A 17,465-nucleotide genomic window follows, 5' to 3' on the forward strand; every position below is an offset into this window, starting at 1 on the left:
ACATCATCATCATCATCATCATCATTTTACTTTACATCCCTCACACAGCTTCCCTTCTCTTCTCTCCTCCCAGTCACTATCTCCTCCCACCCCCCAATCAACACCTCTTTCCCTCCTCCTCCACAGAAAAGGGGAGGCCTCCCATGGATATCAACCAGCCTTGGAATATCAGGTTGCAGTAATACTGGGCTCATCTTCTTCTATTGGGGGTAGTCAAGGCAGCTCAGATAGAGGAAAGGGATCTAAAGTCAGGCAGTGTAGTTAGGGACAGCCCCTGATTATGCTGTTAGAGGTCCCACTAAAGCCCAAGCTGCACAACTGTTACTTATGTGCAAAGGGCCTGGATCCATCCCTTACATATTCTCTGGTTGTCAGTTCAGTCTTTTGTGCCCCAATGAGCACATAAAATTAGTTTTCTGTAGGTTAGTTTCCTGTAGGTTTTCTTATGGTGTCCTTGACCTCTCTAGATCCTTCAGTCCTTCCTCTCCCTTGTCTACCGGAGTCTCCACTCAGTGTTTGCCTGTGAGCCTCTGCATCTGTTTCCATCAGCTTCTGGGTGAACTGTCTCATGACAGTTATGTTAGACTCCTGTTTGCAAGTATAGCAGAATATCATTCAGTGTTAGGAGCTGGCTACCCCAGGTTTCACAAATATGTTTTCTCTCATGGCAAGGGTCTCAAGCTAGGCCAGTCATTGGTTGGCCCTTCCATCAAATTATGTTCCATGTTTTACCCCTACACTTCTTGTAGGCAGGACAAATTATTGGTCTAAGGTTGTATGGTTGGGTTGGTGTCCCAATCTGTCCATTGGAAGTCTTGCCTGGTTCAAGAAATGGCCAGTTCAGGTTCCATATCTCCCATTGCTAGCAGTCTTAGCTGGGGTCACTCTCATCCATTCCTAGGAATTTCTTATACACTGAGAAACTCAACGTAAAGAATCAGGGCAGGCCTGGCTTGGTAATCTAAGGCTGTAGCTCTAATGAAGGAGTTTGCAGAGTTAGCCTGGGGAATCTCCATGGCTTAACTGCAAGGCTTCCTGGAGAACCAGAATAAGCAGCTTTGCTTTGTTCTAGACATCCCTGGCTGTTCTGCTTAAGTCACGATGGGAACAAATGCTCAGACTGATCTTCTATGCCAGCCTCTGGCTTTATCTAGCTGAAGTGTTTACTCTCAATATTATGCAAGCAAGACTCACTCTTCTCAGACTGTTTACCAGGTTTTTTTCTTTCCTTCCCCCTCTCTTTTTGTGAAGCCCGTCTCTGCCTTTATTAACCCAGGCTACCAGTTGCTTTCTTTGCATATGTGAAAGCAGGCTCCACTTTCATACAACTCGCTAAGTAGTATGCAAAATAGCTAATAAAATGACTGGAGTTATCCACTGATGGTTTATGTTTTTTGGCTTGGTTGGTTTTTTTGTTTTTGTTTTTGTTTCATTTTTTGTTTTTTGTTTTTGTTTTTGTTTTTTTGTTTTTTGACAGACAGACAGACTCTGTAACCTAGAGTAGCCTCAGACTCAAAGTAATCCTACTGCAAAGGAGGCTACTGCGTTAGCCTCCCAAAGGCTGGTATTACTGGCATCGCTGATACTAACTCACTGGGTCACTCTCAGAACCCTATGAATGATAACACTGAAATAGTCCCAATTTATAAAAGAAGGAAAACGGAGACATGAGAAGAGTAAAAACTTTCCAAAGTATACACCCTGTTAGGGGCACATCCATACTCTTTGATCACACACTAGCTCAAGGAGCATGTGAAGAGCTGCCCCCCCATCTCCTCTCCTTACATCCAAGCGATAAAATCCTTGCTGATTACTCTCCAAAGAAATGAACATATTTGTGAAACCTGGGGTAGCCAGCTCCTAACATCAACACTTACATGGCAACGGCACTAAAATTTGCCTGGCTTTATTTTTCATTCATTTGTTTCTTTGCCTATTTATTTTGTAGTGGAGGTGCACAGATGCCACAGCACACGTGTAGGGAACAGCCCACAGGAGCCGGTTCTTTCCTTCTACTGTGTAGTTCCTGGGGAATCGCCTTGGGCCATCCAGTATGAAGGCAAGAAACTGTCCGCTAAGCCATCTTGTTGTCTACACCCCCCCCATATGTGGACAAAGGCATGTGCACACTCAACCCCACCACCACCACAATAGCAATAAATAGAATAAGTTAGCAAAAACCTAATTTGATTCCAGACCCAAGTGAGAAGGATGTGTCACAAGATGGAGGCAGTTAAGACAATGGGAAGCTTTCTCTGGCTTTTCTTCACGTACCTGCTGTCCTCATAAGTGATCTTACTTGTACCTTCAGTGTGATTGTCCCACAACAGAGAGTCTTGAATTACCTCTTCTCACCATGGAATAAAACATGGTATAGAACTATTGCAGGGATGGTGAGATACTCCATTTCAAACCTTGCATCAGCTCCATGAAGAGACTACATCCCAGAGAAGTGAAAGGTCTGCTCTAAGGTCACCTCAGACATGATCAAGTGCATCCTAAACCCTCAGATATCCAGAGGACATATTTAGATCTTTTTTTTCTTACCAGTAGAATCAGGGTAAAAATTGGTACCCATCTCCATGACCAGAAATGAATGAAACTAGTTCTCCTTCACGATGACTAGTAAAATTCTGCTCTATAATTTTTCTCCTTTCTCATTAAGTTAATTACACGGGTAGAATGGTGATGAGTGTAAATAAAGAGAAGTACGTTTTCAGTGGCTGAGTTTTTCAGCCCTACCCCCTCTTTCTTCTCTCTCTCTCTCTCTCTCTCTCTCTCTCTCCCTCTCCCTCTCCCTCTCCCTCTCTCAACTTCAGGCTCAAAAACCCTTCTCATCTCTCATCCTTAAAGATGCCCAGTGAGGGAACAAAGGTCTACCACTTCAAAAGTCCACACAGTTTGAAGATGCTTCCTTATAATTAGCCCAACTCTCTGGCTCTGTAATTTAATCCTGGTTTATTTTTATTTGATACCCAAAATTGGTAGAACTAAGAAGAAATTATGTTAGCTATCCTCTCAGCATGGTTATAATAATCAGCTGACACATTTTGCATGTAAAAAAGGTAAATCCTGGCAACAATACATTTTTGTTTTGTTTTCTTGAGAAAGGGTTTCTCTTGTGTAGCTTTGGCTGCCCTGGACTCTCTTTGTAAACCAGACTGGCCTCAAGTTCACAGCGATCGACCTGTCTCTGGGTCCCTGAGTGATGGGATTAAAGGCCTCTACCACCAAACCCGGCTGACATTATAGTTCTTAAGGGTCTATCTAAAGGAGCTGGAGTTGTGAACTTAGAAGGCAAACTCTTAGGCCCATCATGGTGGTGTACCCAGTGGCATAGCTCAAGAGAAAAGATGGGTAGCAAGGCAATGTAAGCATGGTCATTTAGCATGCAGGAAACCACAGGTTCCATCCTCTGTATTGCCTGAACCGGATGTGGTGGCACATGTTGGTCATCCCAGCACTAGGGAGGTAAAGACAGGTTGACAAAGGTCATCCTTGACTGCATAGTGAGCTTTAGACCAACCTGGGATACATGGAGCCATGTCTTCAAAATCGGGAGGGTGGATGAGGAAATGAGCTCAAGTCTACGATCTGCCTCTTCCCCATGTGTCATTCATAGGTAGGCTAGACCTAAGGCTGGGTAGCCTGGGGACCAGACTTAGTGCCACTGTGAGGAACCCCAGAATCCCAGCATTCTTTCCTTACCTAAAACATTTGGTTCTTGCCTTATCAGGGGAGGTTCTGCCCTTCTTGGGATCTAAAGGCCTGCTTATGGTCTCACCCACCTCGACACTCAGGTTTTCTTTATAGTACATTCTCAGAGCCCAGATGACTTTGGAGTCACGTGGCTCTGTGCCTGACTCCAAATCTATGCCGACCTGCCACACAATTTGGACACACTGTGCTTTTCCTGTGTCTTTGTGTCTTTCTTTGCTCATGCAACTGAGATGGCGAACTGTACTCGTGGCTTCGTGAAATTTAACTGTGCCCAGTACAAATAGATGCTCACTAAATTATCCCTTACTTTTCCCTCTGGGAGACACTCACCATGTTTCAAATTCCTACATGACAACCTCTTTCCAGCCAAGCTCAGATGGCCAATGGTAATCATGCTTTCTTATCCTCCCTCAGGAGCCTCACCGTGGGAGCTGAAGTCATCCACCAGGATGATCTCCTTCAGCAGCCGGGGTGGGGTCCGGTTGATGATGCTGGTGATGGCCCTCTCGATGATGGAGAGAGCTTCATCCATGAATATGAGGATGACACTGAGTGATGGGAGCTGGGCAGGGTATGTCTTCAGAAGACACCTGTAAGGCACAAATGTGTTATGAAAAAATGTTTTGCAACCCATTGTTCTTTCATTATTTAAACATTGCAATCCAGTCTTCTTCAACTATCTAAACCTCAAATTCAACAGGTAAGGAAAAAACTCGGGTCTTTGTCCAAGAAGCAAAGAAATTTTATATCTATTTGTCCAAAATTTTTCTGCTCATACACAGGCAATCCATCTCTTTTTCATTTGTCTACAGATGTTGTATTATAGAGCAGATGCCTAGAATGTAGTCTTCTGTGAACCTATGGCCTTATATGTTTTAATGAAGCCCTCATTTTAAATACACCATTATTGAGAAATAATTTACATGCAATAAAATTCACCTATTTAAAAAGCATTCTCTCCCCTAGAGTTGTCAGCCACTGAGTTGAGTAACTGTTAGCATTAATTTTAGTGTGAACAAACACGTGTGTGGAGGTCAGAGGTTAATGTCAGGTGCCTTCCTCAATTGCTTTTAACTTTGTTTTGTTGATACAGTAATTCTAATTAAACATGAAGCTTTTCAGTTAGGCTAAGCTGGATGGCCACGGGGAACCCATCTGCATCAGCCTGCTGAGGGCACTGGGGAGACAGATATGCTGGGTTTCTGAATCCAGGTCTTCAAGCTTGTGAACCAAACATTTCAGACACCGAGCCATCTCCCCAGACCTAATGTTAGGAAAACTTTATCACACATAAAGAAAGTCTAAAACACTCTCAGTCATTTGCTATTTCTCCCCAACCCATTCCACCCATGTCCACCCCAGCCACAGACACACACTAATCAATTTCTATTTTTACAGACTCACCTACTCTAGAGCTTTTGTGTAGATGAAAACAAGCTTTATGTTCTACTGAGCATAAAATGATAGTCAGTGTTGCAGCCTGCACCAACACAATCATTTTGTGGTCAGATAACATTGCAATGAGTATATATAGCGTATACTCATCACCCATTTACCAGCGCTTGGATATGAAGTATATTTGGGGTATTTTTGCTTTGGGGCAATTGTGAACAATTGGTGTTATGTGCTTGTTTTCTGTGTATGACTGTTTGCCTGCGTACCTGCATGTGCGCTATTCATGCAGTGCCTGTAGAGGACACAAGAGGGTGTCAGATCCCCTGGAAATAAAGTTACAGATGGTGAATGCCAGTGTAGACCTCAGAACAAAACCCGGGTCCTTTGCAAGAGCGGGGCGTGCTCTCAAGTGCTGAGCCGTCTCTGCAGCCCCTGAACAAGCTTCTTTAGTGGCATCTTCTCCTTTCTCTTATACAAAGTGATAATGCCACATTAAAGTGTTTCAGTCTATGACAGACCACATACACAAACATTATGTTGCCCAGTGATGTTTCAGCTGTCTTGGTTTATGTAAACAAACCTCATGTCTGTACCATGACAAAAATGACTTACCATTACATTCCCCCAAAACTCGGCCTATCATTAAGAGACACATGACTTTAATTAGGGTTCTCCAAGCGAATTGGGAATGTGAAGGTCAGAAGGGTGAGTATAAAGATTTTATAAAGTACAATCTGAAGAGATTATGGCATCCTAGAAGTCTAACTTCCTAGAAGTTGGCCTGGGTCAGGGTGGCTTACTATTTACACTATTCAGAAGTTGGGATAATGGCCTGGGTGCCCAGAGGTTTCAGCTGCCATTTGATGGGTCAGTGTGTAGGCTGAGGAATGGTTCGCTCTTTCTCTGGTGCTCATCTGTTTGTTCCTGTGTGGGTCCAGGCCAATGGTAGCACACGGGCATGGTTAGTCCACCCAGGCAGAAGAGCAATCCCAGGAGTTTGTCTTGTCCCAGCTTCTCTAAAATTTCTGAATGTTCCACCATCATGCCGGTTACTAGCTATATGATGAGCTATGAGCTTCCTCTTAAATTCTCCGCCGAGAAGGCATGGTTAGCTGGGAATGATGGCATACTCCTTTAATCCCAGCACTAGGGAGGCAGAGACAAGTGGGTCTCTGTGGGTTCCAGGAGAGCCAGAGCTACATTGCAAGACCCTGACTTAAAAACTGTCTTAAATAAGGCCAGTTCCTTAAAAAGAGCAGGGAAGATTTTCACCTTGAATTGCATCCTGGACAGAGCTTCTGCCTCAGTGCTCAGGGGCTGTAGTTGTAGAGAGCAGCTCATTGGTCCTGAGCCAGAGTGACATGCTGCTCTATAAGCAGACACAAAGGCCGGGAAGGTGGTAGAGAGGAGGCAGAAGCCCCTGGGCTTCCCGACTTCAGCACTCCAGGATAAAACTTCCTCTGTGTAAGCAATCTGGGGGAGGGACCGCTGGAATCCAGCACTGTTGGTCCGGTGCAGTTGGAATTGAAACACTACTTGAGCAGGTGTGAGGTAGAGGGCATCAGCAGATGAAGTATAAGGTGGAGGTGAGGAGGGAGGGAGCCACAGTTGCTTCATCCACCTCCATAGGGAGAGGACGTGCATCTCAATGATGGGAAAGGTGTAAAGCGTTTGCAGTTGGCTTGCCCTTCCCAGGGGTGAAACCACAGCCCTGTGGGAAATGCAGAGGCAAGAGCCCCTTTGATCACTCCTCCCAAGAGTAGAGAACTTGGAGTGGACTATCATTCTACAGAACTGGGGGTGAGGTGGAGAGAAAACAGTGGCTTATATGCCACAGACTGCCACTGAGCCTTGTTGAGATTTAGAAAATGTTCTTGCCAGGATGATTCTCCATTTGCTGTGTATCCTTGAGACAACTTCTGAAAATGTTGCCCAGTGTATCATTTCTTCCAGTCAGATGGTTGCTTTGTTAGGGGTGGGGAAGATGCTTCCGCATTCTACCACTCTGGAAGCAAACCCCAGTCCATCCTTAAAAACCAACGTGTTTGTCAGTTTTCTTTTTAAATATCCACATTTGTGGAGCCTCTCATTGTATTCAGAACTTTTCTCACTAGTGTGACAAAATATCCAGCAGAGGCAACTTAAGGGAAGAAGGGTTCATTTGTGCTAACAGTTCAAGGGGATGCAGTCCATCATGGCAGGGAAAGGCACAGCAGAGGTCACGACAGCAGAACAAGTGACTGGGACTACCACCTTGGAACAAATCAGGAAGCAGAGCAATGGCTACTTGCCCTGCTCTCTTTTGTCTTTCCCTCTTTTTATTCAGTCCTGGAAACCAGCTCAAAGAGGGAAAAAAGGAGAAAAGGAAGGAAGGAAAGAAGTTGTAACTAAATAATAAAAAAGAATGTATCCAAATAGACACTTCTGAAAGGAAAAAAGAGAGAGAGAGAGATGCAAATGAGAAATGAGCAAATAAAAAGATGTCCAACATCATTAGGCCTCAATGTTGTTTGGTTTTTGTTTTTTTGTTTGTTTGGTTGGTTGGTTGGTTGGTTGGTTGATTTTTGAGACAGGGTTTCTCTGTGTAGCTCTGACTGTACTGGACTCACTTTGTAGACCAGGCTGGCCTCGAACTCACAGAGATCCACCTGCCTCTGCCTCCCTGAGTGCTGGGATTGCAGGTGTGCGCCACTGTGCCTGCAGTCTCAAATTTTTAAATTAAGGGGAGAAAAGCACAAAGAGATTCTTTCTCACATGCAACAAGTTAACTGCGTGCACGCACGCACACATGCACACACACACACACACACACACACACACACACACACACACAAACCCATATTATAATATTCCATCCTAAGGAAAGTCCAGAACAGGCAAATCTGCAGGGACAAGGAAGCTGTGGGTAAATGGATCCTGGCTTCTGAAGAGTACAGGGCTTCTCTATGAGATGATCAAAATGTCTTAAGATTTCGTGGCTTGCGCACAACTCTGAACGTACTAAGATCCTTTGTTGGACATGGTGCATACTAGCGGTAGGGAGACCTCCAAAAGTTGGGATCAACCTGGACTGTACAATGAGGCCCCTTTTCAACTAATTTATTAATTGTAATAAAACACCATTCATTCCATATCTTAAGTGGATAATTTTGTGGTATCTATCAACAAAGCTGTAGCCAGACGTGGTGGCTGTAAGCCCAACACATAGAGGGCTAAAATGGGAAGATCAGGAGTTCAAAGTCTTCCTCAGCCACATAGATTTTGAGGCTAGTTTGGGCTGCATAAGTTCATGTCTCAAGAAGAAGAAAAAAAGCTTGAGTGTTCTGTATGTTTGTTTGTTTTTAATTGTAGAATGTGTGTGTGTGTCTAAGAGGAGGGCAGAAAGAGCTAGAGTAGTGGAGAGGGAAACTGGGGGGTAGGGGAAGTACTGCATTCTGCATCTAGGAAAGACTCCACAGATGAGATTCAGTAGAGAATGGGATCCAAGCAGAGAACTGAGAAAAAACCAGAGCAGAAAGCAGCGCTGCTGAGTGAGGTGCTTGCTCTGCTCTGGGGTCCTCTTCTGGATGAGGATGAGCCCCAATGTACAGGAATCCTCAGGGATCTCTTCCTGCGTGGCCTCACCCTCTCTCCAAGGAGCTAGCAGTATTTGGATTAGTCCATTATCTTCTCTGATACTCCACCATAAAATAAATTAAAAATAAGAACTCAGCTAGGTATGGTGTTATACTGTAATCGTAACACTGAGAAAGCTGAGGCCAAAGGGTCTCTAAGTTAGAGGCCAGCGTGGGCTACATGGTAAGAAATGAAACAAATCAAATTCGGCAATAAAAATAAAAAAAAAAAAATTAAAAAAAAACCTCTGATCATCCCCTTTCCCCACAGTCCTTTGCTCCTCTCTTTATACCCCTTCCCTTGCATGGCCTCCAAAGTTCATCACCAGACTACATTGAGGTCCTGCAAAGTCAGCCCTGGCCCAGCGCACCTGATGTCGCGGGTGTCAGGGATGCTGCGATTATAGGGCAGCTGGTTGCTGAGGAACACGTTGTAACCGAACTCCAAGAACAAGTTCCAGGCCTCTTCCTGCTGAGCCGTAGAGAGCCCCTTCCCCAATTGCGGTAAGATCTTCCAGCTCAGGGAGAATTTCTTGGGCGCCAACCTTGCTTTTATTCCTTCCCAGTCAGGGTGGAATTCAGCATTTCCCCACTTTGATGTGTGTCCCATGTGGTCTTGTTGCTTCTTCGTCAATTTCATGCCTTTCCCTGCAAGTGAAGAGGATGGCGGTGCTGTGAAAACATTTCAACCAATCTTTAGAAAGCTGGGCACCGCTTTACATCCTAACTTCTCCAAGACCATTTTCTCTCTGCTACAGTTTGCATCTCAAATGTTCCCACAAGAGGCTCGGGGATCTGAGGCTTGGTCCCCTTTCCCAGTGCCGTGAGGAGAGGGTGGAGACTTTAAGAAATAGGGCCCTGGTGAGAGTCTTCCAATCACAAGGGTGCTGTCCTACAGAGGGGACACTGGGGCCCTGGCCAGTGTTCCCTTTGCTTCTCCTTTCCACGCAACGATCAGCTTCCTCCACCCGGCACGACCTCACAGGATGATGCTGCTTCACCTCAAGCTCAAAACAAGCGGGCCAGCCAATCTGCCAATCATCTGTGAGCTAGACTTCCAAAGTATAAGGCGAACACAAAACCTTTCCTTTTATAAACGGGTCAGCTCAGGGATCTGTTACACTACGGAAAATTGATTAGCATACTCTCCAGATGTTAGACCTTACAAGGTCTGGTTCCAAAGAAGACGATGGGGGAAGGGACCTTGTCAGAGCTGTGCTAGGCTGTTCTAGCAAAGCCCGTGAAAGGTATCACTCTCCCTTCAGCACCATCAAAACTACCCAGCCCTCACCCTAAGGTCCCCCTAGGAGATGAGTTTGGTCTGAGAAATGATTCAGAGTTAAGAAAATATTTTTCAGAATGAGACCCAAGAGTCACTTAGGAAATGTCAGTTGTGAGTTGTTGTGTTTTTGTTGTTGTTTTGTCTTTGTTTTGGTTTGGGTTTTTGGTTTTGGGTTTTTAATGTTGATATCCCCCAAATCAACCAAATTAGAATCTGAGGGCCAGGTGATGGTAGAGACAGAACAAAGTCCTGAGATCTTTACTTGTTTCACAAAAATCACTCTACTAGTAACTAGCAAGGGTATTTTAGAGTGTCACACCGGCCTCCCTTCCCTTCACATCTCCCATGGTTGTTATACCAGAAACTGCTGGGATTGATCTGGAGCTACTATGTATTCAAAGGCTAATTGTCTGGTCCCCAAGTTCCTTACAAGCAAATCCTCACAGATACAAAATGATGTGGTGTGAACTCTGCCTCCCAAATTGTCCCTGATTGTCAAATAAAGCACCTACACCTGGGCAGGGCAGGAGAGAGGTAGGCAGAGCCTAGGTTCGTGGGCTTTGGGGGGGGTGTGTGTGGCAGAGAAACCATGAAGAGAGAGGAGGAAGGAGGAGGAAGGAGGAGGTTGCCCTGGGTTATTGGCATGATGGAGGAGACCCAACCCAGAAAGGGATGGACCTTATCGCCAAGTAACTTGGGCTCTATAGTTTGGGAATAGACAAGAGAGCTTAGAGGGTTAATATCTGCCCAGCCCCAGATGTATTAAGGCTTTTTAAAAATGTAACAGGTCTCTGTGTCCATTCATTTCTATAATAGTAGGTTAAAAAACAACCACTGATTTGATAACTATATAAATCAATAGTAAATATTTGTTATCCTTATTCAACAAGAAACTTTTAAGCTAAGGACAAGCCAGGCCTATAATTGTCAGTTTGTTTTAGCATAATATTGTCTTCAGGAGTTCATAGAAAATGTAGTATCCTAGCTTTTCACTCGATACTCTGATTCCACGGATCTGTGGTAGAGTATAGAAGCTGCTCAATTGGTTTAGTTGGGTTTGTTTTCCACAGTTGCTCCTAGTAGAGCTAATGGCCACATTCATCTAGGAAACATGATCTTAACCCAAAACAGTGACCAGATGGTGACAGATACAGATAGGAGAATGCCGTTGCAGAAGAGGCCTGAGAGGTCCAGCAGACCAGCAGTAACAATGATGGGTCCCATTCAGAAAGTGGCCTGCTGACTTCACCTCTCCTCCTGCGCCTATTAGCTTCACCTTGACAACACTCCTGTAAGATTTATGCTGCAGAGTGGAGAATCTTCACATAGGCACTTTGAAGGCTCTCAAACAATAGGGGGACGGGAGGTAGACAGACAGACAGAAACAGATAAGGAGACAGAGAGAGACCCACAGTGTTGATGAAAGTTTCCTACCTTAGGACTGCTTGCTCCTCCCCTCAACTCACTTTAAATTCCAGCCAGACTGACAGGACCCCTCTATCCCATCCAGAATCTTCCTGCATGTTAGACAGAGGTACAGTCCTTCTGGATGGCTTCAGTCCAGGCTTCCCAGCTTGGCAATGGACAATCCCACTGCATAGCTTCTCCCTTGAGATACAAGCCCATAGCATATACAGCACATAGCTAGTTGAGCCGAATATGTGTTTGAGTCCAGATGCATGCACAGCCCTCCAAAAAGGAAGCAGGAAAGGCTGCAGCTGGGAGGCAAATGTATGCAAGAGATGACTAAAGGTTGGTCCAAGGAGAAGGAAAGAAGTTTAAGGGAGCTGCTCAAGATAGAAGGGGGATGCAAAAAGCAAATTTAGGGAGGAAATGGTGTTTGGTCTATCAAAGGAGACTGTGTAAAGGCCCTGTATGTTTGCTCAGGTAGAAAAGAAAAATTAAGAGCTCAGCGCTGAGTGTCAAATCACATTACACTACTATTCATACTGTTCCATACCAAGCACCTGCTTACACAACGGTCCCATGTCCCCTGGTCTCAAAACCCCTCTGTGAACATTTTTATTTGATTAATTTATTTGCTTGTGTGTCTTTGAGATCACACATGTGCCCCCCCTTCACTCTGAACCATGATAAATGCTCATGTCTCAGTTTATTCATTTGCTTGTTTGTTTGTTTGTTTGTTTGTTTACAGGGCAGGCCTCACGTAGCCCAGGCTGACTCCTGCCATGTTGCCTGTGACGCCTCTGAACTCTTGATCACAGGTATACAGTACCCTGCCTGGTTTTCATGTCTCCATCACTTTAAAAGACACATTTACAGGACATGGCAGCACATGCTTATAATCCCAGTACTCGGAATACTGAGCCAGCTGGGCTGTAAGCTGCAAGTCAAATAACCATCTTAAGCTCTAGCTCCACACTGGCACCTCAGGACCATAACCCTGATCCTGGTTTACACATTCATTACCATTTTTTTTCTTGAGATTTAAGCACTTAACTGACAGACATAGGAAGCCGAAACACTGGTAATTCAAAGATATGAGGCTTTCTTGGGGAACCAGAATCATGAAACATCCCAAGGCATGTTGAAACCTTATCCCGAACTTTAGATCACAAAGCTAAACTTGAGCATCTGGCAGGCAGGCATGATGGCATACACTACAACCCCGGAAGTCAGGAGGCTGAGGCAGGAAGATGGTATGTCCCAGGACAGACAGGGCTTCATAGAGAATCCCAGGCCACCGAGAGCTATAAAGCAAGATCCTGTCTCAAAAACAGGGTTGGGATTGGAGGTAGGGTGTAGGCTCTCTCATATTACGCTCTCTTTCTATATACAAGTCACAGCCCTTTAAGGATCAGAAGGTGTTTCTCCTCATCCCTGTCATTGCCATTACTTGCTCAGAGTCTCACACCATATGTCCATATTGACCTTCTAACAAACCCATTATATAAACATGATGCAAACTCTTGGAAAAAATGAAGTAAGCTGTATGCCCCAGATAGTCCCTCTCTCAACATCCCCACTGCTATAGAACTTTGGGGTCACAACCTGTGCCCCACGTCAGGTCCAGTCCCCTGTCCTCAATGAGCCCGTTAAAGAGCCAAATTAAAAGTAGAAACCAGAAAAAGGAGATACTAAGGAGATATATCCAATATATCTCCTTGGGAAGAGAAGCAAAGAGATTAGGGAAACCTCCCCTCACTCTCAATTCATCTTCTGTGCCTTGAGTGGGATAAAGTTTAAATAGAGGGCCAAAGACATGCAGATCTAAGTGGCCCTGCTCACCACTAACCCCTCCTTGCCTGGTCTTCAGTCTCATCCTATAATGATGATCTTGACAAGTTGTTAAAATTGTGCGAAATCTTTCCCAAGTTCCCCTTCTGGCTGACACCTTTTCACCCTACCAGCATGAAAAAGAAAATCCCCCCCCCCTTTCTTTGGAGTCCATTGTTCCAATATTGTCAGATTGAAGACTTGGCCTCTCGCTTGATCTTTTTATTCATACCTTCCCCAACCCCCCCCCCTTAAGTTCCTAAAGCTCCCTCAGCCTGCACACCCAAAGATTTTCCCTCTGAGCTGGTTCAGAACTTACTCAAGTGGTGTATAGCCTTCTCCAGGTGCAAGGGTCTCTGGGCCACAGCAGCCGCCTTCTTGTGGAGGCTGCCCACAGCCAAACTGAGCATGGTCTCTCTGATGTAAAACACCAGCAGAATGGTGGCTGCTAGCAGAGTGAGCTTGGCACAGAGGACCTTGGAACAATCCCTCCTCCAGAGCCTCATCATGAGCCTTGGGGAGTCTTGCCCCCTTCTGGCAGAAACTGTGGCTACCCAGGCAAATCCAAGAGCAGAGCCCACCAGCCAGGTTGTGTCTCAGATGGGAGGTAGCCTCACAAATGGCACTCTACCTGCTAAGTCTCATGGTCTTTGTCTGGGAACACTGTCACAGCTGACTGGTTGTCTCTAAAGAGTGCCAGGCATGGGCAGTGGGCCAAAGCAGCCACCCAACAACTGGGAGATCATCTGGACATACTTGGTATCGCCTCAGAAGTCAGGAGCATGCTAATGGCTTCTGTAGCAGCCTTAGCCAGTCTAGGGGAAAGCCCTTCCTCCATTCAATTCCTGGGTGTTATTTTTTGTTTGTTTGTTTTGCCTATCAAGTGCAAGGCTTAGGTAGTGAGCCATTATGTCTGGTTAATGTTTTGTTTTTCATGGTCTCTTGCTATGAAATAACAAGTAAGGGCTGGCCTCAGAGGGGTCTAAGAGGAGAAGGAGAATGTGAAAGGAACCCATAAGGGAGCAAGAGCTCATGGCGGATGTCTGTTTCTATATAACTTCAGGGCATTGAGCACAGCAGGTGTACAAGAAATGCTTGTTCAGCTAACTTCAGGAGAACCATCCCTGCTGGATCCCCAGGTTGCTCCTGGAAACAGGTGCAGTGAGCTGGAGGTGGCCTATTGCAAGATTTTTGATCACACTGTGAACCCCCGAGACTGTGCTGTTTACTGGAAAAACCTGCTCCGAGTTGTGGTATGGCTTAGCCCTAGCACACACACCTTTAATTCAAGAGCTTTCTGCTTGAATTACATAAAAGCAATCATAGGTCAAGAGACAGCACAAGCAACCAGTTGACAGTGAATGACATTGAAAAATACCATAGAGAGTAGAGGAAGTCATGAGGACAGATAGAGAGATACACAGGAAGTAGAAGGGAGGGACATTCAGGTTAAGGGTTTTCTGATACGGCATGGGGAAGGAGGTTTCCTTTTTCTTCTGGGACTTCAGCTAAGGAGGAAGGTCAGTTGAGTGCTTGCTCTGCCTCTCTGAGATAGCAGGCTTCTACCCCAGCATCTGGCTCCCAAGTCGTCATTGAACATTGAACAGTGGACCTGGGGTGAGCCCCAGGGAATGGTCTTGCTTCACTGTGTATGTCCTCTGCCCAACTCTGGACTCTAGAGGGTCTACTTTACTTCAGTTTCTTTAACTGCTTTGCCCTCACACCCCACTTATCATTTTTTAGACAAGTCACCCAAATGTCATTATAAATCCAGCACCTAAAACCATCCTTTAGGTCAAAAGTGTGAAATCCTCAGTCGGGTGTTAGGCTGTTGTACAGTCTGTTCTCCATTGATAGGAAGATGGTCCCCAGAGACCTGAGGGATTGTAACAAGACATTTAAATTTTTGTTAGAGTTCCAGAAGGAATGATAAAAGGACTAAACAAGGGTTTTAAGGATTAAACATAGAAAAGAAATTCCCCAAGTTGGTTAAAAACAAAAAAAACAAACAAACAAAAAAACAACAACAAAAACCAAAAACCTCAGGTAAAATGTCTGTGGATTTGGAAATCTTAATGAAGCTCAAATAGAATAAACTGAAAGAAACCCATGTGTGAAAACTCCACAATCTACCATCTGGAAATAAAAGACAGAGACCAGAGCTTGAAAGAGACAAACAAAGCAGGGTGCAGGTTTCACTGGCCCAGCTCAGGAGACCTGGTCACCTCAGCACAAGCGGAAGAAGAGGAGAAGGAGGGACAAGGAGGGAGGAGCCCATCATTCCCCATCCAGCAAAAAGCATTATCCAGGAATAAAAAGGAAATCAAGATATACTTAGACCAGAAAACTCATCACCTTGAAGAAAAAAAAAATATGAAAGTTTCCCCAAATGATGAAAGAAGGAAAGAAGGAATCTATACACACCAGGAAGAAAAAAAAATGGTTAAGTAGAAAGTGAAAATGTAAGTCAATAAAAAAGGCTTCCCTTCCTTTGCTTGAGTTTTATAAATTAAGTTTGTTGTACTATTGAGTTGGAGGCAAGTGAACCAGGCCTTCAAGGTCATCTTTAGCCACATAGTGAGTTTAAGGCTTGCCTAAACTAAGTGAGACCATGTCTTAAAAAACAAAAAAACAAATAAATAAATATTTTAAAATAAATATGTTCGCTATAGGGAGTGAAACATATCAACATTGTCTGATGAGGCTCCAAAAGTATGCAGATGAACTATTTAGGGCATAAGCACAGGTTGGACAGATTAACTCAAAGGTTTCTACTTCTCACCTGAATTGGCTAATTAGAGAGCCCAGGAGTAAGTGATAAGTTATGGGCATATAGACGATAGAATCATTAAGTACCTTGATTAACGTGTTTGTCATGGGAACCTATAGGTGACAGAATGGCATAGAAATATATACACACAGTAGCTGTGTCAGTGTTAATAGTTGTAAAAATATATTTGCTGGGTTGGCAAAGCTGGCTCAGCCATTAACACGCTTGCCACCAAACCTGACTACCCATAATGGATTTCTGGAGTCCACACGATGGAAGGAGAGAATGGATTCTTGCAGGGTGTCCTCTGGCCTCCATATTCTGTGGCACGAACACTCACATGCACACCCATTAGAGAAAACAGGGTAACAGGAGACCAAAGCATGTTGCACTATTTTTACAAAATTTTGTGATCCTATAAATACCTCAAAATTTAAAAAAAAAATTATTAAATAAAAATTATGTCAGAAACCACGATCCCTTCTTTGTACAAACGGACTCCTGAACCATGTAAGAATATTATTTTATAAAATAGCAAACCCTTTACTAACAACACATAAGCAGACATATGCTGATCACCTCTGGAGGAGGTGGGTGCTGGCAAGCTGAGGAATGGAGGTGGAAAGGAGAATGACGTTCACTGCACAGTATTTAAAATCCTGTATCTTATGCATGAATCATACATGAACAAAAAATGAATTGATAAAGATTACTTTAGGAATTGCTTGTCGATTCTGCAGGAGCTGAAAGTTCACCTGGCTAGAGATGAGCATATTCTCTCTCTCTCTGTTTCTCTCTCTCTCTCTCTCTTTCTCTGCACTTTTATGTAGTTTTTTTAAGACATGATTTCACATAGCCCTGACTGTCCTTGAACTCACTATGTGGCCAAGGATGACCTTGAACAGCACACCCTCTTGTCTCCAGCTCTCAAGTAGTAGGGTTACAGGTGTGTGTCACCTACCACTCCCAGCATAACTGACGCTTTCTCTGTAGCCCTTGCACCTATTGCTGTCCACAGCAAGAGTGGTGGGACTGCTCAGGAAGGAGAGATGTGGGTGGCTTTCCTGCAAAACTAGGTATGCTCATATGCACCAGGTCACAGCCCAGAACTCCCAAACAGTGATTCTCCAATGATGAGGTGACCAGAATCACCTGAATAACTTGGTAAAAATGCAGATTTCCAGGTGTCTTCTGAAGATTCCAACTCTGGAGGTCTAGTGTGGGATTCTGATAGCTTTATGTTAACAAATGTCCCATGCTAATCCCTTCCCTAGCTGTGCTCGCAAATCCATGTAGACTGATTTTCATCAGTCAATGTGCTTATAGTCCTGTAGAGACCCAGCATGAGCTAAAGGCCACAGAGGGAAAGAAGTCTATTCTGAGTGTGTAGCATCTTCAAAGACATGTAAGTTTGAGTTGCTCCAGGAAAACAAGTATGTGTAAAGAA

The 17,465-nt window shown here is 44.5% G+C and overlaps 1 protein-coding gene across 1 annotated transcript in view; it reads right to left on the reverse strand.

Annotated features, from left to right (window-relative positions):
• Galnt8 (polypeptide N-acetylgalactosaminyltransferase 8) overlaps window positions 1–13,754 on the reverse strand; it is a 32,305-nt gene extending 18,551 nt beyond the window's left edge. Inside the window, 3 exon segments of the mRNA XM_055609394.1 lie at window positions 4,144–4,310; window positions 9,101–9,377; window positions 13,568–13,754. Of these exon segments, the coding sequence (XP_055465369.1) occupies window positions 4,144–4,310; window positions 9,101–9,377; window positions 13,568–13,754 (631 nt within the window).
• Between the last annotated feature and the right edge of the window lie 3,711 nt (window positions 13,755–17,465).

Source organism: Psammomys obesus, unplaced genomic scaffold (assembly GCF_907164565.1).
Source record: "Psammomys obesus unplaced genomic scaffold, mPsaObe1.curated_primary_1811, whole genome shotgun sequence".
Taxonomy (NCBI): domain Eukaryota; kingdom Metazoa; phylum Chordata; class Mammalia; order Rodentia; family Muridae; genus Psammomys; species Psammomys obesus.